General features: G+C 43.6%; 1 protein-coding gene across 3 annotated transcripts in view; it reads right to left on the bottom strand.

Annotated features, from left to right (window-relative positions):
* The window catches only part of CLMN (calmin), a 133181-nt gene that overhangs the window by 11581 nt on the left and 97092 nt on the right, over positions 1 to 24508 (bottom strand). For all 3 annotated transcript variants that reach the window (XM_061612063.1, XM_061612062.1, XM_061612061.1), the window contains exons 5-11: positions 20961 to 21053; positions 11574 to 11764; positions 10180 to 10373; positions 8718 to 8800; positions 5775 to 7055; positions 1927 to 2114; positions 237 to 297 (exon numbers count right to left, since the gene is read on the bottom strand). In XM_061612063.1, the coding sequence (XP_061468047.1) occupies positions 237 to 297; positions 1927 to 2114; positions 5775 to 7055; positions 8718 to 8800; positions 10180 to 10373; positions 11574 to 11764; positions 20961 to 21053 (2091 nt within the window). The remainder of the gene's footprint in view (positions 1 to 236; positions 298 to 1926; positions 2115 to 5774; positions 7056 to 8717; positions 8801 to 10179; positions 10374 to 11573; positions 11765 to 20960; positions 21054 to 24508) is intronic.

Consider the following 24508-nt stretch of genomic DNA (forward strand, 5'->3'; position numbering starts at 1 on the left):
TAAAATAAGCAGGTTGGCCAAACGCATGGTGATGTTGGTGTACGGCATGCAGTTCAGTTCCAGAGAGAGCTTGACTGAGGATAACTGAAAATAGATTGCCACAAAAAAGGTAACAATCACTGACTGTCTAAATCTCCTTGGTTAACAGAACAGTTATTTAAAGCCATATTAACCTGACTTTATTTTGAATAAGGAGGGTGTATACAAATTGCCAACAAAAAAATTCATGTATTTACCTTACTGGTTGAATCTGAAATATTTCTTTGGCAAACGACGTTGGGATCGCTGTGGCTGACCCTGAAAAGTTTAAGTGAATCAGTGCATAAGTGAAGCATGATTGGAAAGATGGCCTGTGGCATCCTGTAAAGACATCCTGTAAAGATACAAATCACTGGAAATATATTCAGGTGCAGGAGATGCTGAATGCTTTCTCACCCAAGTTTCAGTTATGCAGACTCTCATATCATCCAGGTAACATGTTCTCAAATTCCTCTGAAACTATTGTTCCCATTTACCACAATCTAATGGCTCCAGCCCAACTTTGTAAGTAATGTGGACAATCCATAGCTCTTGGCCTAACTCCCAAGTTACCGTTACCTGCTCCTATTGGGATATATTCAATGCTAGTCCTCCTTAGAGTAGAATCATTGAAATTAATGAGCTTGACTAAGTTAGGGCCATTAATTTCAATGAATCTACTCTGAGTAAAATTTAATTAGATACAACCCTTTCACTCCAAATGATGAGAATGAGTAGAGCTAATGAAGAAAAGGTTGTGGCACCAAGGGCCATAGGATGAAATGAGGAACCTCCAGAATAGTTCCTGGGAAGTTACAAAGCAAACAGTAGGAAACAGATATGGTACCATGGTGGGCAGGGGATATTAGATGGCCAGGGAAGACTGCTAAGTAGGGCAAAAAACAGGAAGTTAATTAATAAATGGTGGGGGCGTGGAATAGACAGTTCTTTTTTGGTAAAAAAAATGAGGTGCTGGCACTATTATCTTAATAAAAGGGCTGTGGGTGCCAGCACGAAATGTATGCCTGCATATCTCATCTAGACATCAACCTCCGCTAGTAAGCACAGATGGATCAAGGACAACAGCTCACTGGCAGAGCATGTGCTTTGCAGACTGAAGCTCCCAGGTTCAGTTCCCAGCATCTCCACGAGGGTTGAGAATGTCTCTGATTTGAAGCCCTGGAGAACAACTGCCAGTCAGTGTGGACAACAGTGAGCTAGATGGACCAATGGTCTGATCCAGTATATAAAGGCAGCTTCCTATGTACATAAGGGCTGTCCCCATGCCAATTTCACATCACATTTGCTGGGCTCTCCTTTAGTTTGGAAAGTGACATATTAGTAAATTACACAGAACAAGCTCATATTGTAGATCTGCACTGCATGATGTGTGGTCTATCAAGCCAAACACAGCCTTTTAGCCATGGATGGCAGACCACCAGGAGCTTGATAAACTCTCTGATTGTTGAACAGCTGGCAAGGATGCTGGGCTTCATTTAGCTTGGCAGGTCACAAGCTACAGAGGCCTGCTGGAGATGCTACACTATTAAGGTTCTATTGAGAAGACAAGAGTTTCAGTCCAAGACAGCCATAGGGAAGTGGGCCAGGGTAAGAGGGAGGGGCACACGCAGCAGGGACTGTATTGGAGATTTCACTCTTCCAGAATGCATCTGTCTGCCTGAGCCCTTCTTCCCCTGCCTGTGCTATGGCCATCCAGGGCTGCAGCCAAGAATAATACTCAATAAGATATGAGACAAAGCAGGTAAATAAGCTTTGCCTGGAAACTGGACAAGGAAAAGTGGCAAGACGAGTTTTTGTGTTTAAGAACCAAAGAAACAAACAGAAAGCACCTTGGAAAGCCCTATGCAAAGGCCTATGGCTATATGCAATAAAGTTCATCATCATCACCTTGAAAGCCCCTGATGGTCTGCTGATTCTTCTTCTAGCTTATCTAGTAGCCGGATAGAGCCAGCTTTTTGACTTGGAATGTTTTCTCCTTGGAAAATTGACTTGTTCTTCCGTTTTTCTTTCTTTTTACTCCTCTCTTCTGGTGGTTTTCTTTCTTCAGCCGCAGAATCAAACTGCTCTATCATAACCTGTAAAAATATTTTCTTAATTCAGTTTTTAAAAGCCAGATGTTGCTCAAGTTTATGAAGACCCTCCCGACACATTTAACCGTGAAGCTCCTCCCTCCCTATTACCAAAGCACATTCATTTGTTTAGACAGACACACACAGAGACAGACACCTAGGCAGGCAGATTTATATCCTGTCTTTCCTCTGCAAAACAGAAGTTCTCAAAATGGCTATCAATAAAACAAACAAACAAACAAACAAAATCAAAACAAAATAGATACAGAGATGGGTAGATAGCTACATGGAGGAATTTCTATCCTCCTTTCTCCCTACGGAATAGAGATGTCTAACAAATAACATCAAAATAAAACAAGTCACCAAAAATACAAAAGGCAACAATACAACATTAAAACTGACATACCCATGAATACGTCTGGACCGAATAGAACTCTGTACAGCAGACAACTTAAAATCTCGCTGGAAAAAGCAAAGTCTTCAGATGGCAATGAAAAATCGGTAAACAATCCAACTTTCTGGGGCAGGGAGTTTCACATGCTTAGCAATTGCAAGTACTCTTGGATGAAACAGATTATCTTGACCCATCCCAGTCTGGGTTCATGCCTGGTTATGGGACTGGATCAGCCTTGGTCGCCCTGATGGATGACCCTTATCGGGGGCCAGGGGGAGGGCAACCCTGTTATTCTTACTTGATCTCTCAGCGGCTTTTGATACCATTGACCATGGTATCCTTCTGGGCCAACTTGGTGAGATGGGTACTGGAGGCACTGTTTTAGAGTGGTTCCGATCTATCTTCATGGTTGTTTTCAGAGAATAGCACTGGGTGATTGTGTTTCGGCCCCTTGGCAGTTGTGCTGCTACTCCCTCTGAAAGGGGATGTCCGTAGTCTCGGGGTGCTCCTAGATCCATCTTCATCACTAAAGGCGCAGGTGACCTCAGTGGCTAGGAGTGCCTTTTGCCAGCTTCGGCTGGTAAGACAGCTGTGGCGATTTATGGACTGGGATAGCCTGACCACTGTTGTCCATGCACTGGTAACCTTCAAGCTGGATTACTGTAATGCCCTCTATGTGAGGCCTCCCTTGTGGTTGGTCTGGAAGCTGCAGCTGGTGCAAAATGCGGTGGCAAGACTGCTCACTGGGGCAGGGTATTGCCAACATGTCACCCTGCTGCTGAAAGAATTGCACTGGCTGCCCATTTGCTACCGGGACAAGTTCAAGGTTATAGTTTTGGTGTACAAAGCCTTACACAACTTGGGATCAGGATACCTGAAAGACCGTCTTATCCCTTAGATACCCAGTCGATCACTGCGCTCTGCAGGTGAGGGCCTCCTGCAGATACCATCTTATCAGGAGGACCATTCTGCACAACATAGAAACGGACCTTTAGTGTGGCGGCATCTACCCTGTGGAATTTCCTCCCCTTAAATATTAGACAGTGCCATCTCTGTTATCTTTTCGGTGCCTATTGCAGACCTTCCTCTTTTAACAAGCCTTTTAAGTTGAGACCTATCCCAGTCTGCGTCTGTGTTAAAACTGCTTTTTAATATGTTTTTAAAAAAACATGCTTTTTAAACCTTTTTTTTAAGAAGTCTTCAAAGCTTTTTTAAAGTTGTTTTGTTTTAATGTATTTTAAAGTGTGTTTTATGATGTTTTAAAGTGTTTTTAGTGCTTTTGTTTGCCGCCCTGAACTCCTGCTGGGAGGAAGGGTGGGATATCTATCAATCTATCAGTCTATCTATCTATCAATCAATCAATCCACTCACATACCTCAGAGGAGAAGTAGTCAATGTGATTCCCCACCACCACCAACAGATGTTGCTGGCCTACAACTGCCAGCATTCCTAGCCATTAGCTATGCTGGCTGCAGCTGATGGGAATTGGAGTCCAAACACATCGGGGGGCACCATGTTGACTACCCCTGTCTCAAAGGGTGTTTAGTGCACCAGGACACAAGTATGATTCTATTGATACCAAAACAAAAAGCTGGAAAAAGAGGACAGAACATGCTGTCCAAACTTAAGCTGATCTTCTCATTTTGGTAACTGTTTCCTAAACAAATATACACAGTGTCACTGCCAAATGGTGCCTGCGGCACTTTCAGGGATAGCGAGGGCACTAAGTCTTCAGGTTCATGGTTGCTTTACACATAACAGGATGGATCCAGACTAATTTAGTTGAATCTCGGCCTCACTGAAATCAACAGGACAGGTAAGACCCAACTGAGAATCCAACTCAGTATTTTTTACGTGTATACTGAAATGTGTAAAGTGCAATTGTGACAGACAGGTGTCTGAAATCAAGGGCATCATAAAAGTAAACTCATCAGAAAGGCCAGGACTGGCTGTAGCTCCCAGCTGAGTGTACACTTATATGGCAAACCTGGGCTTGTGTCAGTAGTGGCCAGCAGTGCGGGGCACTTACTTGACCTCCCGTCACCAGCATTGCTGCAGCTTACTGGCAGGGGCGAGGAGACAGCCAGGGACGTATATACTGTCGGGAGAACCAGATTGGCTCCGCAATGCATTTGCACTGTGCCGCTGACTTGTCCCTCCCAGTAATCTGCAGTGACGCCGGTGACTAGAGGTTAGGTAAGGGCCGCCACCCCACCCCATTGCCCGCTACTGTGTCATTTGTGTAATGACACTTTGAATTTTCTAGAACTCTTCCAACAAAAGCAAACATTTCTGCAAACACAGCTGCACATCACCAGGACCAGTAATTACAAGGCACACAGAAGACCTTGGTAGATTCTGCCCACTTGAATATCTCACTTCTCTTGGACCTGGTGCATTGTTCTAAGAGGTTGGCTCCGTTTGGGGAAGGGAGCCCAAACTTAGCCTATCATTTTAGGCTTATATCATGCCTTATTCTAAGGGCCAGCAAGTCAGGTCAGTGTGGTGTAGTGGTTAGAATGATGGACTAGGATGTGGGAGACCAGGGGTCAAATCCCCACTCAGCCATGAAGCTCACTGGGTGAATTTGGGCCAGTCACTACCTCTCAGCCTAACTACCTCACAGGGCTGTTGTGAAGATAAAATGGAGAGAAGGAGAAACATGCACACCACCTCAAGCTCCTTGGAAGAAAGGCAGGGTATAAATGCAATAATAAATAAATAAAATATTATACCATATGCTGCACTGCTTCAAAAGCTACAGTCTAAACTGCAGCAGCAGCACCCACCTCTCTACCACATGGGAGTTTCCACTCCTACCATAAAGAAGTCACATGGGTAGAAGACAAATTCTCTTACTGTCATGGGAAAAACTATGGAAGCAACAGCCATCCAATTTGGTTACTGCACGTTTGACCAGTCACTGAGTCTGGTCCCAAATATTTAATTCTAAGCATGTAAGCCATTAAGCAGGGATGGGACCACCCGCGGCCCTCCAGACATTGCTGGACTACAACTCCCATCAGCCCTGACCAATAGACATTGCTGGCTAGAGCTGCTGGGACAATATCTGGAGGGCCATAGGTTCCCATTCCTTCATTAACAGACTATATCCATGTACAGCACCAAGTGATAGCCACCAGTACCAACAGAAAAACATCCAATCATAGTGTAAGTTTCTCTGTATTCATTTGGATGGCATCCAATGCAAGTTAAGTTATTGGGGAACAATTTGGCTCAAACAAGCAAGTAAATGCAAAAAGAAAATTTACCACAGGGACTTCTGGGTGAGTAGAATCCATGCTGTTTGCTTTGGGCGTCACACTCTTTCCCGCTACAGCAGCCTTGTTAACGGAAGACTTTGTATGACTATGAGCATCTTTTTTTTGCTTCTCCAGGTTTTTATCATCCATGTGTGTTGGTGCCACTTTAGTGGGGTGTACACCTGCCTTTGGAAGGTCCTTCTCTGTGTTTAGGTTAAGCAACTCTTTCTCCGCCAAACAACTTACTAAAAGCTCGGCACAGATCTTGTTGTTTTCTGAAAGGGTTGGGTCTGGGTCAGGGGTAGCAAAAGCATCCAACACTGCTGATATGGGAACGTCATAATGTGGGTAATAGAAGAGGTCATGGGGAATGACAGAAACTTTAGAAGGGGTTGGTGTCATTTCAGCGATGGAGCTATCTTCATTAGTAATATCTAGGCTCTTGGGAGTGTTTCTAGCTGGTGGAGGAAATCGTTCTGATGGACAAGACACCTCTGAATTATCCTTGAAAACAGACCCATCAGTTTCCTGAAGAGCAGAATGCCCTTCCTTTATGTCAGATGCTTGCGTCACATAGTCATGCTTTTCTGGGAGTTTAGATATTTCCTTGTGCAACATTTGTAATATATATTTATGTGCAGTCTCTTCCTCATGAACAGCTGGAATTGGATATTCAAGTTCCTTTGTCGGGTGTTCCGGTACATTTTTAGGTGGATGTGAGGTGCAAGGTAAGGAGCGAGCCTTTCTGTCAGGTGATTCTTTTGTTTCACTGGTTGGCTTCTGCATGCTTAATTCTTCAGAGTCCAGTTCCAAAGAGTCAACAGGTTCAACGGAATGCTTGCGATAGAGAAGGACAGTTGGTGGAAGGTCATTACTCTGGTTTGGTGAATTGCACATGCTCAGCTGATTCCCTTCAGGCCCGTTTACATTATTGGCAAGAATGTCAGTAACAGAACTGAGCTGAACACCAGGTTCTGTTATTGGCAATGAGCTAGGTCTCTGAGGTTCCTCTGTGAATGGCTCTGAACGATCAGATAGTGGCTGATGCAGATTGTCCTTAAGCTCTTGGTTTGCCATATGAAAAGTCTGGTTCTCCAGATCAAAGGGCAAACCAGGAATATGGATTTTGGTGGGTGAAGACTGGCTTCTGTCAAGATGAGCAGTACATGCGTGCTTCCCATTTTCATTCAGAATTAAAACCTTCCCTTGATTTTCTTCCCCCAAAGTCTCTTTGATATGGGCATAAGTAGATTCAACTGGAAGTTCCTTCTCTGGATCTGAAAAATCTTCCTATATGACATTCAATTTAAAAAATTTAAAAAATTATTACTTTTTGTAAGACAGTTGCTGAAACAATTATGCCCTGCTTTCACCCATCCAGGCAAATTATTATAACCACTCTCAATATATGAATATTAGGTACCAGCCAAGCAAATTCTGTGATTAACTAGCAGGCTGCCAACAATGGTGTTTGCAGGTAACCACTGGAAAGTAACCTGGATACTTTTTCTTCTAAAAACACCCTCTCCTTACTCAGAGGCAGTATTCTTCTGATTATTAGGCGCTGAAATGGGAAGAAAATGTGGAGTTTTTCTTCAGGCTATCCCCCCCCCCGCCTGCAAAAAAAGGACAAATTATCATTTTTTTCTATTCACATTATCTCAGGGTGTCTACATTTTTAAAATCTGTATAAAGCAAATACTCAGCAAGAAGTCTCATGGCTCTCCAAGTCTCTGATGCTCAGATCAACATGAGACAGAACTTGTGACGTTCTCTCTTCCTTCTAGAGCCAGCACACATCATTCAGAGTCTGTGCACTTCTCCAGGCACAGAAAAAGGGTGGGGGCTCTCCTCAGAACACAAGAGGGGCCTGCTGGATCAGGCCAGTGGCCTACCTATTCCAACATCCTGTGGAAGCACACCGCCGCTGCCTGTGGAGGCACAGCATAGCCATTATGGCTAGTGGCCAATGAAAGTCTTTTCAGGTTATGCTCTTGCCAGAGCAACAGATGTACTTGCAGGTGGTAAGCCACAGTTTATTAGTGGATCTCTGCACACAAATTATGCCCCCGAAGGCTTGCTTTTAGTATATGAATGAGTAGGCATTATATCTCTGTGAGTTGTCAATTTATACTTGCTTCCCAACTGTAAGGAGACAAACTCAGAGCAGTGACTCATACAGAGATGGAATGGCTGGTCTCCTCTGAGGAGAGTGTTTCTGCTGTGTCTCTGCATTGGTCAGAAGAGACTGAGCCACCTGATGCATTGCACAGCCTACCAAGAGTTACAAGAGTGTTTAATTAATGTATCTCTGATGACACACCTGCAGATCTCTCAGCTCTCTGGTATAACAGGCACACAGTTCAGAAACTGCTGATCTAGAGCCAGACTATTTATTCAAGACACCAACAGAACAACACTTCCATAACCGTTTACTGTGTGTTTTTGAACTATGTCATTTTTCTAAGGGGGGGGAGCAGGGAGTTGAGGAAAACGAACTAGGTTTTGTTATATTCTATCCACATTGTTGGGAATTAGGGTGACCTAGTGGTGTAAATATATTCTAACTGAAATAAAGGAGGGTGGCCAGAAAGATGCAATGCTTGACTCGCAGCTCCCCAATTTCTGACTGGCCTTGCTGGCTAAGTCAACGTTTAGAGCTGCCACCCCCCTCCCCTGTGACAGAGAGGCTGGGAGGGGAACATGGACTGCTGGATGCCACTCCTTGCTCTCCTTTCCTGCTCTGGAGCAGGTAAGACCAGCCAGGAGGGAGTGTTACCAGTTTATCCCTGCACGGCCAAGACTATCTGGCTGCCTTGGCAACAAAGCAGCCAAACAATCACCCAACTTCCTCATAACTCTGGAGCTGTGGAAAGGCAGTCATCACTGAGAATGATATCTACATCTAGCAGAAAGCAATGTCCAAAAAGTGAGGGGAAGCAACACACATACCCCTTCCATCTCTGGGAAGTGCTCCAAAAACTGGGCCACGTAGGTCACAATGGATTGATCATCAGGTGACTCGACTGTGATGTCTGGGAACAAATGACACAAACAAAAATATTGTCTCATTACTGAAGAGTTATAGAAGAGATTATGAATCAAAATATACTTGCAGAAACGGGTTCTATTTAGGATCCTGAATTTAGAAGTCAAAAAGAAGTTCCTTTACCTTTTATCATATTCTTAATGATAATGTGCAAACCAAACCACTCTGCGATAAGCTAGAGTTTGTCTTAACCGATTATTTAATTGTGACTGTACCTCTCACATGCAGCAGAGGTCCCCAAGTGGTTCCAACTTGCCATGGCATAGCTAGATTTATTTCTGGCTACCACTTGTGGTTTGTTTGAAATAAACAGCGCTCTGGGTTCAGACAACATTGCAAGTTGTATGATGGCTTTTTTGAACTGCATAGATGCTGTTGGGATTGGGGGAGAAGCCACACAGGGACTCACATAGAAGCAGAAAGCCACACTCATGATTAAACAATGGTTTAAGACAAACTATGGCTTATCCTGATATGCAAACAAGGCCATAATGATATTTTAGCATTCCTCTCAAGACACAAACAGAAGGTTTTTTTTTTTACTAGCTAGCATGGCCTGGGGAATACCTACATAAGAAGAGCTCTGCTAGATCAGACACAAGGCCTATCTAGTCTAGTATCCTGTTCACAGTGGCCAACTAGATAACTATGGGAAGCCCACAAGCAGGACGTGAGTGCAATAGTACTCTCCCACTTGTGATTCCCAGCAACCGGTATTCAGAGGCATACCTCTACACAGCAGTGTTGTTCTGGTGATTTCCTTGCTGAAGGGTTTGTTTAATGGGGAGCATGGATTGTTCTCTCTCTCTCTCTCTCTCTCTCTCTCTCTCAAACAAGGGTGGGGAACCTGTGGTCTTCCAAACGTTGTTGGAGTCCAGCTCAGATCAGCCCCCAGCCAATATGATCAAGGATGATGGTAGCTGTAGTCCAGGAACATCTGGAGGACGCCACATTATCTACCCCGGCTCTAGACCCTTTCTACTGGTGATCATGGTCCTTGGTCTTGCAAGAAGCTGAGCAGTGTAGGAAAGCATTAAAGAAAGTGTTGGTTTACACAGTACAAAAATCTGAAAATCATTGGATGGAATCCACTGGAGCTCTACTGTCTGCAGAAGGGCTTTTGATCCAGAGGGGAAGACAGTGTCTAAGTGAACCATGCATCTGCTCAGTCTGCTGCCCAAGTACTATCTGCTGGTGAGCAACTCCGCAGCCCCTGGTGCCTCTTCTTAGAGTTCTTTATCTTTAAACCAGTACTTCAAACAGAGGACTCCTTCAAATAGAGGACTAACACAGGACACATGGCCACCCTAATAAGCCTGTCAATGCAAACAACATGCAGAAGACATTCAAAAGTGAACAGGTTACCTTCTGGCTCCAGAAGTCTTGGAATACCCAGATGGTCGTGGGCTATAGTAAATGCATCCTCTAAATTTTCCCGGGGTGATTTCTCCAAAGCTTGCTCCATGTCTACCAGTTTTGAATCTATTGCTTTGATTACCGCCAAGAAAGCAAGGCCACTTCGCCAACTGCTGGTGAAGTCCTGAACTGCAACGCCATACCTGAAGACAGGAATACCAGAGAGAGGTGTTGTGAAATACCATACACAAAACATGCAGAGAGAGCCATGTTCAAGACTCTTGTAACATGGAAAATTATTGCAATGAAAACACTTCCCAGCTTTAGGAAAACACATCATACCCTAAGCATCCACAAGAGAGAGCCCATACAACTGGATTGTCAGGAGCACTTTCACATAAGATGACTTTGCCTCCAGAAGAATAGCCTGTGGGATCAGGCCATTGGCCCACCTAGTCCAGCATCCTGTATTCACAGTGGCCATCCAGGAGCCCACGAGAAGCCCACAAGCAGGACCTGAGCACAGTGCCTCTCCACTGGCTACTTAGCCACTGCCCACTTCCACAAGACAAACACCAACCTCTTTATTGTGAGAAGTATGTGTGCATATTAGGAAGTCTTTCATAGAAAGGTGTTCTCAGATAATTGCCAAAGGCCAGACTGTAGGCTAAATTAGTGGCAAACCTAGTCTTATATTACAAATGCACATATCTAGGGCCAGCCCAAGACACAGCAACTTCAGTAATGGCAATGGGTAGTCACCTGAGGACAACATGCTGGTTACAGGAGTGCAGGACAGGCACACACAGCTGTGCCCTCCAACAGAAAGGTATGACGAGGGGGCTCAAGATGAACCCCTGGGAGACTGCCTATGCTACCTCCCAGGATTTGCTGCTGCCTGAAGCAGTTGCCTCGCTTTATTAATTTTAAAAAATCACACCTCAGTTTTCACCATGTAAGTCTCAGAGCAGCTTACAATGACAAAAAAGTGTGTGTGTGTGTTTGTGTAAATTAAATTAAACCTCAAAAATTTAAAACCTCTGCCTAATAATAGAGCTGGCCCTACACATGTCTTCATACACAACTGTGGATCTGCATACAGCAGCATACTCTGCAGGGAAGAGTGAGAGAAAGGTTTTAGTACTGACACAAAACACAGAATTGTGTAATAGGAAGGGACAGAGGGGAAAAAAACCTAGTTGCAAAGCCCAATCTCCTGGCTGATATAGGCAAAACCACAGAGCCTGTTCTATCGCTTGCACTAGATTTCCCTTTGACTTCATCCTATGCATTTCTTCATACAGATAACTAATGGAAATTTTCTGCCATCTGACCGGCAATGGTATTTGCAGCTGCAGTGGCAAGAGAGATTTCTATGCCTTAAAGAGACAGAGTCGACTTACTTTCTTGTTTTCCTTTGGACCCAGGTTAAAAGGGTCTTGATTGCTTTTCGCTGATCCTTCACAGAGACAGACATGCTTCTCTCGACATTAGGAGTATTGGGATGAGAGGTGTCCGAATCAGGGCCACTGGGCCCCGATGACAGGCTGGAAGAGGAGGAGTTCCTTTTGAGGTTGCCTGTAAGTTCTTTAATCTGTCACGAAAAAAGAAAAAGGGAACAGTCAGGGTCAGAAAAACAGAACAAAGAATCCATCATCCTGTCATGTTGCCTTGAGGATAAGCAACCCTTTTCATTTTTCAGCCAAGCGGCTACTTTCACACATCACAAAAAGCCATTTCATGCCAGCTAGTCCTGCACGAAACCATGCGTTGACTTGGGGCTCAGGTACATGCCATCTGAAAAAGTACTTGCCCCCTTGATGAAGCAAACAGCAAGGCTCAAGTCAGTGGCATGGGTGGTTGAATTCCAAACACATACAATAAAAATGCACAACCACCTCTAAAGCAGGAGAAGTGAACCTATGGCTTCCAAGATGTTGTTGGACTACAACTCCCATCATCCCTGACTGTTGACCATGCTGGCTGGGGCTGATGGGAGTTGGACTCCCACACCATCAGGAGCGTCACAGGTTCCTCATCCCTCCTCTAAGGGCTAATTGAGTAGCCACCCTTAGGCAAGGATCCTGTGATGGAATCTATCTGCCCTACATCTCTTAAGGTCAGTTTTGTGGCACTGTCTTGCTTGCAGGCTTCCTATAGGCATTTGGGTAGACCACTGTGGTTAATAGGATGCTGTAACCACAGGATGGGCCTTTGGTCTGATCCAGCAGGGTTCTTCTTATGTTCTGATGTAACAACAACAACAGCAAAGAGTCTTTAGGGGATTATCAGGACTAACAAATTTACTGCGGCATAAACTTTTGCGGGCTAGGCCACAATATATTTGTTTCTAAAGAGCTACAAGAATCATTAGGTTGGATCCTGAATTGCCTTTCCATGAATCGAAGGGACTCTGATCCTGCAGTGGAGGCTTCAATTTTTGCCAGTCCCCCACCCACCCACCCACATATTGCTGTGCAACCTCCCACTGTTCAAAGGCTCCAGAGCAGAATTTCAAGGGGCTGCTTCCTCCGGCAGCAATTCTAGATGTAAGCACTTGTTTTTGTTGGAACAAACAGAGCTATCCCTGAGGAAGTGGACTAAAAAAGGGTAACCAAATTAATGGGTTAACCAATCAAAGTTCCTATACAACATGGATTCCTTCATAAGCTATGAAAAGCACAGTTAGCTAGGATGCAGCAGAGCAATTCTCTCAGTGGAAAGGTATCAAATGGCAGGAAGAAAACTACAACAGTGTTTGGAACAGATACAAGGTATGGGACACAGTTTGGGGTAAATGGATCAGTAATGCTGGGGAGAAGAATGAGTTCTTGCTTCTCAGCCACTTGGTCCTGTGGTGCTAGAAGACCCCCATTAATAAAACTTGTATTAGGAATTCATTTTCAAGATAGGATGCAGAACTGCCAATGTATTAAGAGCCCATGGCAGTGTCACTTCACATCCTGATCACTAAAGGATGGTTGAAAAACAGCTGTAGACAGCAGGATTGCATGCTCCCAACCACCCAAACTGAGTGAATGGGCGGAAAAATGGCAAATGCAATTCAATATAAACAAGTGTAAAATTATGCATATTGGAGCAAAAAATCTGAATTTCACATATACGCTCATGGCGTCTGAACTGGCGGTGACCGACCAGGAGAGAGACCTCGGGGTTGTGGTGGACAGCACGATGAAAATGTCGACCCAGTGTGCGGCAGCTGTGAAAAAGGAAATTCCATGCTAGCAATAATTAGGAAAGGTATTGAAAATAAAACAGCCGATATCATAATGCCGTTGTATAAATCTATGGTGCGGCCGCATTTGGAATACTGTGTACAGTTCTGGTCGCCTCATCTCAGAAAGGATATTATAGAGTTGGAAAAGGTTCAGAAGAGGGCAACCAGAATGATCAAGGGGATGGAGCGACTCCCTTACGAGGAAAGGTTGCAGCATTTGGGGCTTTTTAGTTTAGAGAAAAGGCGGGTCAGAGGAGACATGATAGAAGTGTATAAAATTATGCATGGCATTGAGAAAGTGGATAGAGAGACTTCCGGGAAGGGTGACTTAGCCTGTGCCTGCTTTTGAGACGGGCTCCTGCCTCAAAAGAAGCTTATTCAGATATATCAGTCAGTTTTTTCTTTTTTTTTGACTGATTAAACTTCTCCCGGGTAGGGAGAAACGAAGAGATTAACCTCAAAGCCTATTTTTGTTGGGACGACCAGATCTCATTAATTTATGGGACGAGGTCTAGCCGACGAAGGTGGGACGGATTTTCAACAGCAAGCTCTATCTGTTAAAGCGAACGTTCATCTTATCTTCTAAGAGAGAACGCACTAACAGGCAAGCACCCTTCTTTCTATATTTTTCTTTTACTTGACTTAAATTGTTGCTGTTTAAAAGAGATTTGCCAGATTGATCGGTTTTTGACATCTCACTGGGGAGCCGTAACTTCTCTCTGCTACGCACTAATTAATAGCTTATCTCTGTTTTTGTTGCAAAAAGCTGTCCTGGATTTGCATTCTAAAGATACACACAGAAGAGGGATTTCTATTCCAGATTTTTATTTTGAAAAATATTATACTGTTTTGAGACTACTCTCTTTTTGGTCTATTTTATTTTGACGAATCTGTTTCTTGACGATTGCCATTAATTGCTTCGATCCTGGGAACTGCATTTTGTTTACTTAACTATTGGAGAGATAAGGCTGTCTGCTCTGTTTATACTGTGATGTCACCAAGTTTGGAGTATTAACCCAATTGTTGCTGAAATAAGAAGTGGTTTTCCTATATTTTTCTTTTAAAATGGCAATTAAGAAAGTGGCTGAGAATCTGGAAATAACTATGTTTCAGAGAATAATGAATGAGATTGAGATAACGAAAATTGAATTGAGTAAAATGAAGCAGGAGATTAAAGATATAAGGGTCCCTGTGAGAGAGGTGACCCTGGAAGGGGTCCCTGTGAGAGAGGAGACCCCGGAGATTGGAATAGGGGTCCCTGTGAGAGAGGAGACCCTGGAGACTGGAATAGGGGTCCCTGTGAGAGAGGAGATCCCGGAGATTGGAACAAACGTGGAACAGGAACAAGATTTGGAGTCTATGGACTTTAGAAATAAAATCTATTGTTTGGAACTCAATGTTATCTCTGAAGAAATTAATGAAGACTCTAGAGATAAAGTTATCAATGGCATGGATTATCTTCTGGACTGGAATGATGTGATGGAGCCCAATATAGAGAAAATCTATGGAATTAACTGCAGCCATGTGACAATGGAAAAACTTTTAAGAGATGACCCAGTGTATTTTGAAAAAAAGAACAGAGATATGATTTTACAGCAGTATTTCAGCAACTTATTCAGAATGGATGGCAAGAAAATATTTGGGATAGAGGTAATTCCCATCAGACTCTTATTATATGACTATGGCTTTGACAGCAAGATTATTATGGAATACTGATAATGGAAGATTGGATATTGAAATTACTGGACTTAACAAGACTACTGAAGATGGAAGATGGAAAATGGAACTAATAGAGATAATAGAACAATGGCTACTGAAATTACTGAACCTAACAGATTCTGATGTGATGGATTAATTGAAATGTTTATTTTGACTATGGTTATGACAATAAGATTATCATAATTAGTAATGAGATGGATTAATCGATATGCTTATCTGGAAAAAAAAAATTGATAGATATATTTCTTAAAGAATTGAAACCCCTCTTTGACTTTTTGTGGAAAGAATAAAGTAATGTTTATGAGATTTGATGATTAAGTAAGATAACTACTGGAGGAAAGTGATTTTATAATATGACTTAAGAGACAGGATTGCTATATATTATAGACTTATAACTGATTTGATCTTTGACAAATGGGAAGTCAATATTTTACTCTTTATTTTTTTTTTTTTTTCTTCTTTTCTTTTTTTCTTTTTGTTTAACTATTTTTGATTTTGTTTTTTGTCTTTGAATGTTTTATGATTTTGTCTTGTATGTTTTATGAAAATCTGAATAAAAATTATTGAAAAAAAAAAAAAGAGAAAGTGGATAGAGAAAAGTTCTTCTCCCTCTCATAATACTAGAACTCGTGGACATTCAAAGAAGCTGAATGTTGGAAGATTCAGGACAGACAAAAGGAAGTACTTCTTTACTCAGCGCATAGTTAAACTATGGAATTTGCTCCCACAAGATGCAGTAATGGCCACCAGCTTGGATGGCTTTAAAAGAAGATTAGACAAATTCATGGAGGACAGGGCTATCAATGGCTACTAGCCATGATGGCTGTGCTCTGCCACCCTAGTCAGAGGCAGCATGCTTCTGAAAACCAGTTGCCGGAAGCCTCAGGAGGGGAGAGTGTTCTTGCACTCGGGTCCTGCTTGCGGGCTTCCCCCAGGCACCTGGTTGGCCACTGTGAGAACAGGATGCTGGACTAGATGGGCCACTGGCCTGATCCAGCAGGCTCTTCTTATGTTCTTATGTTATGTTACCTTCCCAACTGAAAATTGCTCCTGCCTTCGATGGCCTTAATTATTCAAGGCAGAGATGGGAGAACCTGTGTCCTTCCAGATGTTGTTGGACTCCAACTTCCATCAGCCCCAGCCAACATTAAAAAAAATGGTCAGGGATGATGGGAGTTGTGGCCCTTCAGATGTTGCTCGGCTACAAGTTCCTCATGCCTGATATAAGGATCTAGAGCACCAATCTGGATGCAACTACAATCACACAGTTGGGGTTTGTGCGATTGTCCTTTGTTTACTAAATAGCAGCTGCAGATGGCAGGTTGAATTTGGATCGGGATCTTGGTAGAGGCAAAGGGTAAACTCCCTTTTCCCCTTCCCACTCCCCCACCGCTACACTCCTGATCTGGGGTGTGGTTGCTGTTTAACTAAAAAAAGAACAATCCACAAACTGCCAGCTATGTGATCATTGTCATTGTCATTGTTAAGCAGCGTACATTCAGAAAGTTCTTGGATGGGAGTTGCGTGGCTACGTTTGTGAGCTAAGTGGTGCCTGTGCGGCCATTTGGATTTGGCCTTCTGGGGCAGGAAGGAGAAATAAAACATTTTAAGTGGTTCAAGTTGGATTTTGTTTATTTGATGGAAGACATCCACCTGGTAACTGCAACAGTTTTAACAAAAACGCATGTTTTGGGATGCTGAATTCCAGTTGTGGAAGCAAATATTTATTATTTGTTTATTTATTATTTGATTTATATCTCGCCCTTCCTCCCAGCAGGAGGAATATATCATCATCAACAGGAGGAATATATCAACCTCCCAGCAGAAGGAATATATCATCATCATGCCTTCATCAGTTCTGTTTGGAAGGATACTGAAATCTAGATCATAAAGCAAAGCCCTGCTGGATCAGACCAAAGGCCCATCTAGCCCAGCATCCTATATTCAAGTAGGCAGCCAGATGTCTATGGGAAGCCTGCAAGCAGAACCTGAGTACATCAGCACTCTCTCCACTTGCAACTGAGAATCAGAGGCATACTGACTCCGACTAAATTTGAGCGGTTGGATTCTTCACTTAGTAAACTCCCATGAGCTTTAAAATTCCTTCGAAGAGGCTGGGAGACTTTAAACAGAGGCAGAGGCATTACTGCAAACTTTACTCAAGGCACAGGCCCACAACATGAATTTGGGTAACATTTACATATGCTAATTTATATGTTTATGCAAATTTAGACTGACTTTCAGAGGAGAGGGGAACTTCTGACTGTCAGGAGCTATGTGGTGCCAATAAGATTTTCAAGGCCCACTACACTATAAGTGGATTGGGCTCTCCACCCCACCTACAGTCTATAGCCAAGATGTCCATCTTAAAACTAAAACAGGTGCCCCTAAGCAAATTAGGATGGCAGGTGAATGGGATTTCACCAGCACTGTACTTTTTCTAGTGTACCCAATTGCCCTGTAAGCACAGTAAAAAAATAATAATTAAGTGTTGTTCTTGTTTTAAAAAAAGCATGAAGGGCAACAGATCTGGGGTTCATCCCAACAGACCTGGGGCTGAGGCTCCCCTCCTCTAACAATGCCCCTGCATTGAGATATCACAGTTTTTGAAGCAGATTTAGAATGATGTTAATGCTTTTGATTTTAGTCATCCTCTCATCCCACTGCCTTTCCCTACACCCATTCCCCCCCCTTTCCAGACATCTGGCACAACAACTAATATGTGTCTAATTTAAACTGTTTGGGGATTCACCATTTGATCTCTGGCCATTTAGCAAAAAATTCCAGGAGATTTCAGAAATCAACATGACACTATAAAAGCTTTTTAAAAAAAAAATATGCTAGGAGCTCTTTGGCACATTTTGATAGAGCTGTCCCATGGGCAATCAAGGCCTAGTGTAGGCCCATAGATGTCAGTGTCCTTCCTTACATTTTGAAGCCTCTTGTAAGGTGGGATTCCAGATCCCAAATCACAAGTGAAAACGCAACTGCTCATGGTCATTCTAAGAAGCATGACATCATATAATCCACACCTTCTCTGAGTAATGGGAAAGTACAATATAGTAAAAGAATAGCACACAGCAAGTTTTTGTTCCTTCAGAGCAGGGTTGTATCTTTTGGTGGTGTTGAAATCACAAAAAATTGTGCAAGCTGGGGTGCTCAGTTTCTGCTGATTCCTCTTACATACTACAGCCCTGCATGCCTCTATTTATTCTGTTCTGGAGGGATTTCCAACTGTCAACTTTTGAGGGGGACAGGGGACTTAAATAGATTGGTGAAAATCCAAGTGTCCTGATTTGCACAAGCTAAAGCATTGTCCACTAATGCAGAGCCACAAACAATACACTCTGCAAAAGTCTCCTAAACACAATAAATAATTATAATTAGGGGAAGGGCCGTAGCTCAGTGGTAGAACATCTGCCTTGCATACAGAAGGTCTGGGTTCAAGCCCCGGCAACTTCAGGTAGGACTCTCTGCCTGAAACCCTGGAGAGCCATTGCTAATCTATGTAGACAGTACTTAGCTAGATGGACCAGTGGTCTGACTTGGTATAAAGCAGTTTCCTATGGTCCTAATGTAAATGAAGAATTCAGCATGGTAGTAACAGTCTAAAATCAGGATTATTTTTATTTAATAATGTCCTAATAAAATTATTAAAATTGTATCATCATAATAAGCCTGATTTTAGGATTAAAATGATTTAATCCTGAAATCAGGATCGTCATCATTATCAGGATGACATTCACACTGCATTTCAATTACTTTCATTTTTCACAATCCTAAGAAGCAATTCAAAAGACAGCAGTTTGCTATGAATCATGCCATGCATTTTTATTTCCCTTTTTCATTCTTTGCTTTTGGAACTGAATCACAGTATCAGTCAGGTGCCCCTTAAATTTGGCAGCTAGCAAGCAAGCGATTTCCAAAAATTCCAGCAATGTTCATAATCTATGGGAGCATGTGCGATATCTTCCAATAGAGGGGACCTCCCTATTGAGAATCCATATTTCCCCCCCCCTCTCTTTTTTTGCATCTGTGGATAGCAGAATCAGCATTGACTTCTCTCACATTGGATTTTCAGGTGTCTATTCATAGCTTCTAGGGTAGCCTTTCCCAACCAGTGTGCCTCCAGATGTTGTTGGACCACAACTCCCATCAGCCTCAGCCAGCATTGCCAATGGCAGGAAAGATGGAAATTGTGGTCCAGCAACATCTGAAGGCACACTAGTTGGGAAAGGCTGTTCTAGGGCCTGCATCTTCACAAGTGGTTCTTCCCAATACTTCCCTGGAGGATCTTTTTAAAATTTTAATCAGGATTGTAATATTATTGTGTTGTTATGATGATGATAAATAATTGTTATTTATTCACTGCCTTCCAAATATATAAAGGCGATATACAGAATATAATAAAAGCAAACTAAAAACAGCACACACACACACACACAATAATGGCACACTTGGAAAAGTTACTTTTTTGAACTACAACTCCCGTCAGCCCCAGCCAGCATGGCCACTGGATTGGGCTGATGGGAGTTGTAGTTCAAAAAAGTAACTTTTCCAAGCTCTGTACCTGTTCAGAAATGTTAAGCTGCCAGCCTCTGACTTGGTAACACAGGTGGTATCATCACTGTAAAGATAGCATGCTCCATAAGAGCCCTTTTCTGTGCCACGTTTGCTAAACAATTGGCCTGTGGAAATTTTGCTCTGGCGACCTTGTCATTTGAGGAATAAGAACATGGTTTGATTCTGGCATTAACCAATTTTATTATCTGCCCCTCCCCTCAATAGTAAAAGAAAACACTAACGTGTTTGAATATGAGCCTAGAGCACAATCCTACACCCCCAGGAGTGCTGCTTCCAGCAAGGGCAGGGAGACGCCACTGCAGAGGACTTTGCAGAGGGCGGGCAAGATGTGGTAGCCAACAGGGGACCCTGAAACAGGGCATTACAGGCTCAGGGTGGAGACAGAGCTGTGCTGGCCATGAATCCACTGGATCCTAGACTGAACATTTCCTGGAGAGCAGCCCAATTTGGGCCTCTCAGCTCCACCCGTCTAAAGCTGGTGTAGCAAAAAAAGGAGGGCACTCCACTTCATGCCCTGGCTGGCAGAGTTGCAGATGCAATGGAGGATTCTCCACAGCATACCTCCCCCATGATTTGCACAGGGGGGAGGGGTGCATATTATGTTAGCCCAATGTCTGCTCTTAAACATGGTTAAGAGATTGAACGAGTTACATGCGCACTGATGTTTTTAGAATGATGGAAGGCATGCTGAGATTATTGGTTTTGTACCAATTCTTGGCATTTCAAGGCTTCTAGATTTTGTTGAATGCATGTCAAATTCAATCTTAGTACATGAAAGTGATGGGCATCTAAGGGTTTTAAAGTCTCATTGCCAGGGTTTTCAGTTCACATGTCTTAAGACCAATGTTGCTAAAAATGTACGAAGCAACATTAATACATTTTCAGCACAAATATGGAAAACAAGGTCTTCTGATCTGGGATCTGGATGGGAGCCACATCCACACAAGTCAGGCTGGACTCAAGAAATTAGAAATCCACTTGCAAGGGCAATCAGGAATATCAGAGGGGCAGGAAGGGAAGAAGGTGCAATGAGACTTAGGTATCTGATCCATTTCCGTTTGTCCAGGTTGTTCATACATTTACAGTGTCACTAATTTCAGGAAAATAAAGAGCTACACAAAATGTAGGCACACGGGAGAAAAACCTCTATCTAAATCCTATCCTTTATACATACAAATCGGCATTCTGTTGAAGCTGGAAGATTTAATGGAAAAGCTAACATGCAATGACAGTACCATTTGTTTGTTACCTGAAAAAACAGGATTATGTTCCATATCAGGCCCAGGACCATGGAAGAGTTTCCATCTGCTATTTCAGCTGCATCAATGCTAACCAGCTTTACCTACAGAAGAGTGGGTTGCAGGCTTTAACAGATGCTTAAAAATAGGTAGACAAATTCACTCGAGTGCAATTCTAATCACAGAATGTACATCTAAAGACCAGGGGACATACAGCTGCCTTTTGCACTTATGCTGGGTGAGGCTTTGGCTTGCATGCTGTACAACACAGTAGCCTTTAGCAGAGAGCTTGTTTCCCATCTGTGGTGCTAGTTCCCATGATGTGGCCGCAGTGTAGTGGCTCACTTTAGATAGGACCATTTTCTCTATGGCCGGGCTGGGGAACCTCAGGCTTGGGGTCTGAATGTGACCCTCCAGGCTTCTCTATCTGGCCCTCAGGACTCTGCCCAGGCCAACCCCCCTACCTCCAAGGCTACACCCCGCAAAGGTCTTGCTCAAAACCTCCTCCAGCATTTATTCTCTGCCCTTCACCCCAAGGTCCCAGGCTGGGTTACAACCATTTTAAACAACCATTTTAAAACAAAGGCTTTAAAACAATTAAAGACAACCTAAAATCACACTATAGGGTGGGTCCTAAAAATATACATCTTAGGTATCGTAGAAGGCCAGGGTAAAGAGATGTATCTTCAGCATTCACCTAAAACTGTACAATGAAGTAGCCATGGGCACCTTAGTGGGGAGGAAGTTCCACAACTTAATGGCTGCCACAGAGAATGCCCTCTCCTGCGCTACCATCCTGAGCTTCCAAGGGTGGCGGAACTACCAAAAGGGCCCCGTCTGCTGATCTCAACACCTGAGAGGGTGTGTAGGCAAGAAGGCGGTCTTTCAGATATTTGAGACCTAAGTCATTTTGGGTTTTAAACACTAGTGTAAGCACCTTGAATTGGGCCCTGAAACGAACTGGCAACTAATGCAGCTGTTTTAAAACAGGGGTTATATGAGGTCTAAAGGGAACCCAATCCACTAACCTGGCTGCTGCAGTTTGAACCAGTTGATGTTTCCAGGTCATCTTTAAGGGCAGCCCCATGTAGAGCACATTGCAATAATCCAATCTGGAATTTACCAAGGCATGGAGTACTATGGCCAAGTCATCCCTGTCCAAAAGGGACTGAAGCTGGCGAACCAGCCGGAGCTGGAAAAAGGCACTGCTAGCCACTAAGACCACGTGAGCATCCAGTGACAGTGTTGGATCCACGACAACCCCCAAGCTGCGGACCTGCTCCTTCAAGGGAAGTGCAACCCCATCCAGAACAGGCCGTCTAGCCACCTCCCAGACATGAGAACTATGGACAAGTAACACCTGTCTTTTCAGGATTCAGCCTCAATTTATTGGCCCACATCCAGCCCATCACTGTCTAGCACCTCAACTGCCTCTCCTAGTTCAGATAGAACAGAGAAACAGAGCTGAGTGTCATCTGCATATTGATGACACCTCACTCCAAATCTCCTGATGACAACCCCCGGCGGCTTCATACAGATGTTCAAATAGCATGTTAAATAGTTAGGAGTCTCCTAACAACTCTCAGCATCCTTAACAAACTACATTTCCCAGGATTCTTTAGGGAAAACCAAGATTGTTTAAAGATGGAGCCCTGCAGAACATCACAGGACAGCTCCCATGGTGCCGAACTGTAGCCTCCCATTACTACTTTTTAATTAACTGTCAATGTTCTATTGAAGTTAGATTCATCAGGTTTATCTTGGTAGATAGCCTTCTGGCATGTCATCATTCATCTGAAGTGCCATCTGAGCTTGTGAGCACCAGGAAGAGTGTACAGAATACCCTTCCAATACTAACCTGGCACAGAAAAACCTCTCTGCTATCTTGGCCCTATCTGCACTATATATTTATTTTATTTTATTTATTATTTTATTTATATCCCGCCCTTCCTCCCAGCAGGAGCCCAGTATTATACCACTTTAAGTAGTCATAACTTTCCCCAAAGAGTCCTGGGAACTGTAGTTATTAGAAGACCCCATTCCCCTCACAGAGCTGCAATTCCCAGAGTGGTTTAACAACCAATCCCTCTTGCCAGGGAACTCTAGAAATTGTAGCTCTGTGAGCGAAATAGGAGTCTCCTAACCACTCTCAGCACTCTTAACAAACTACATTTCCCAGGATTCTTTAGGGAAAACCATGATTGTTTGAAGTGGTATAATACTGCTTTAAATGTATAGTGCAGATGATGCCTTGGAGGCTCAGTCATCATTACAAATGCCTTCTTCATTTTTTATTGCATGGCTTTTTAAGTGCTTGTGGCTTATTTAGGAATGATCAAGTTACCAAGGTTGGCGTTCTGAAGCCATGTCAGGATCCAGGGTTTCCACGCTGAGGTTTATACTCCATATGCCAAACGCTAGCATATGTTGCTCCTTCAAACAAACACTTGCTCATTCATTGTGGGCAGAATGGCAGAGCAGGAAAGAAGGGAATCCCTAGGCTGCCAACAACTCTGTTAGAGCCCTGCATTGCAGTAGTTTCCGAAATGATGGTAATAACATCGAACCTCCCCACCTGCCACAATCTCTTTTCAAATTCTATATAACTACACAACAGGACAGTCCCTTTCCATGTTTTTCTTTGTGGTTTAATATTTAAACTGCTGACTCTCCACTGTCAAGGGGATGGAAAAACTTTTCCTTCACTGCCTTTCACTCTTGAGTTTGGACTGAGATTAAAAGGGAAACCTTTTAACCTGTAGCTTAACTTCAGAATATTTTCAGTCCCAATAAGATGCATCAATCCTCAGAAGCAAGGTCAGAAAGGAGGACATGGCTTCAACCAGGAGGTGCCAACATGGTGCCCTCCAGATGTTTTGGGCTACAGCTCCCATGTGCTCCAGTCAGCATGGCAGGGCTAGTACCAGGCATGACTGGGTCCTTGGGCACCAGGCTGCCACAGGCCCAGTTGGTGATGCTCGCCAACACCCACCCTGAAGCAGCTGGCACAGGCTTAAACAGGACCAGCATCCCCACTTCCAGCGTTGCTGCGTCAGCATACTAGCATGCACACGCAATAACATGGCAACTTGGGAGGTGGGGCTGCTGAGACTATTTCAGCCCACACCAGCTGCTTCGGAGAGGGTGCTGCCTGGAAGGGTGCTCATAGCAGTGGTGCCCTGGCTGTAAATCTGACCTGACGCTGCTGTGGATCGTGAGCTCCACCCTCCCAGCTCTAGAATAAGGAGGGGCTCCTCTGGGCTGTGCCCGATGTGGCCGCCAGCTGGCCTGAGCATGGTCAATGGTGAGGGGTGATGGGAGTCATGGCTCAGCAACATCTGGAGGGCACCACATTGACTACCCATGGGCAAGACCTTTAGGCTCATGATTTTTGTAAGAATGCATCTCTGTCGCACTGTAGCACTCAGAGTTTGCAGAGTATATACCCATCCATATCTTGTTTTATTCCTGCTACAAACACAAGTGGTGGATCACCCTTATTCCCATGCTGAAGATGAGAAATTAACGTGGAGAAATTCGGGGCCATGCAGAGGCAGGA

The sequence above is a fragment of the Rhineura floridana genome, chromosome 2, assembly GCF_030035675.1.
Source record: "Rhineura floridana isolate rRhiFlo1 chromosome 2, rRhiFlo1.hap2, whole genome shotgun sequence".
NCBI classification, from domain to species: Eukaryota; Metazoa; Chordata; class Lepidosauria; order Squamata; family Rhineuridae; genus Rhineura; species Rhineura floridana.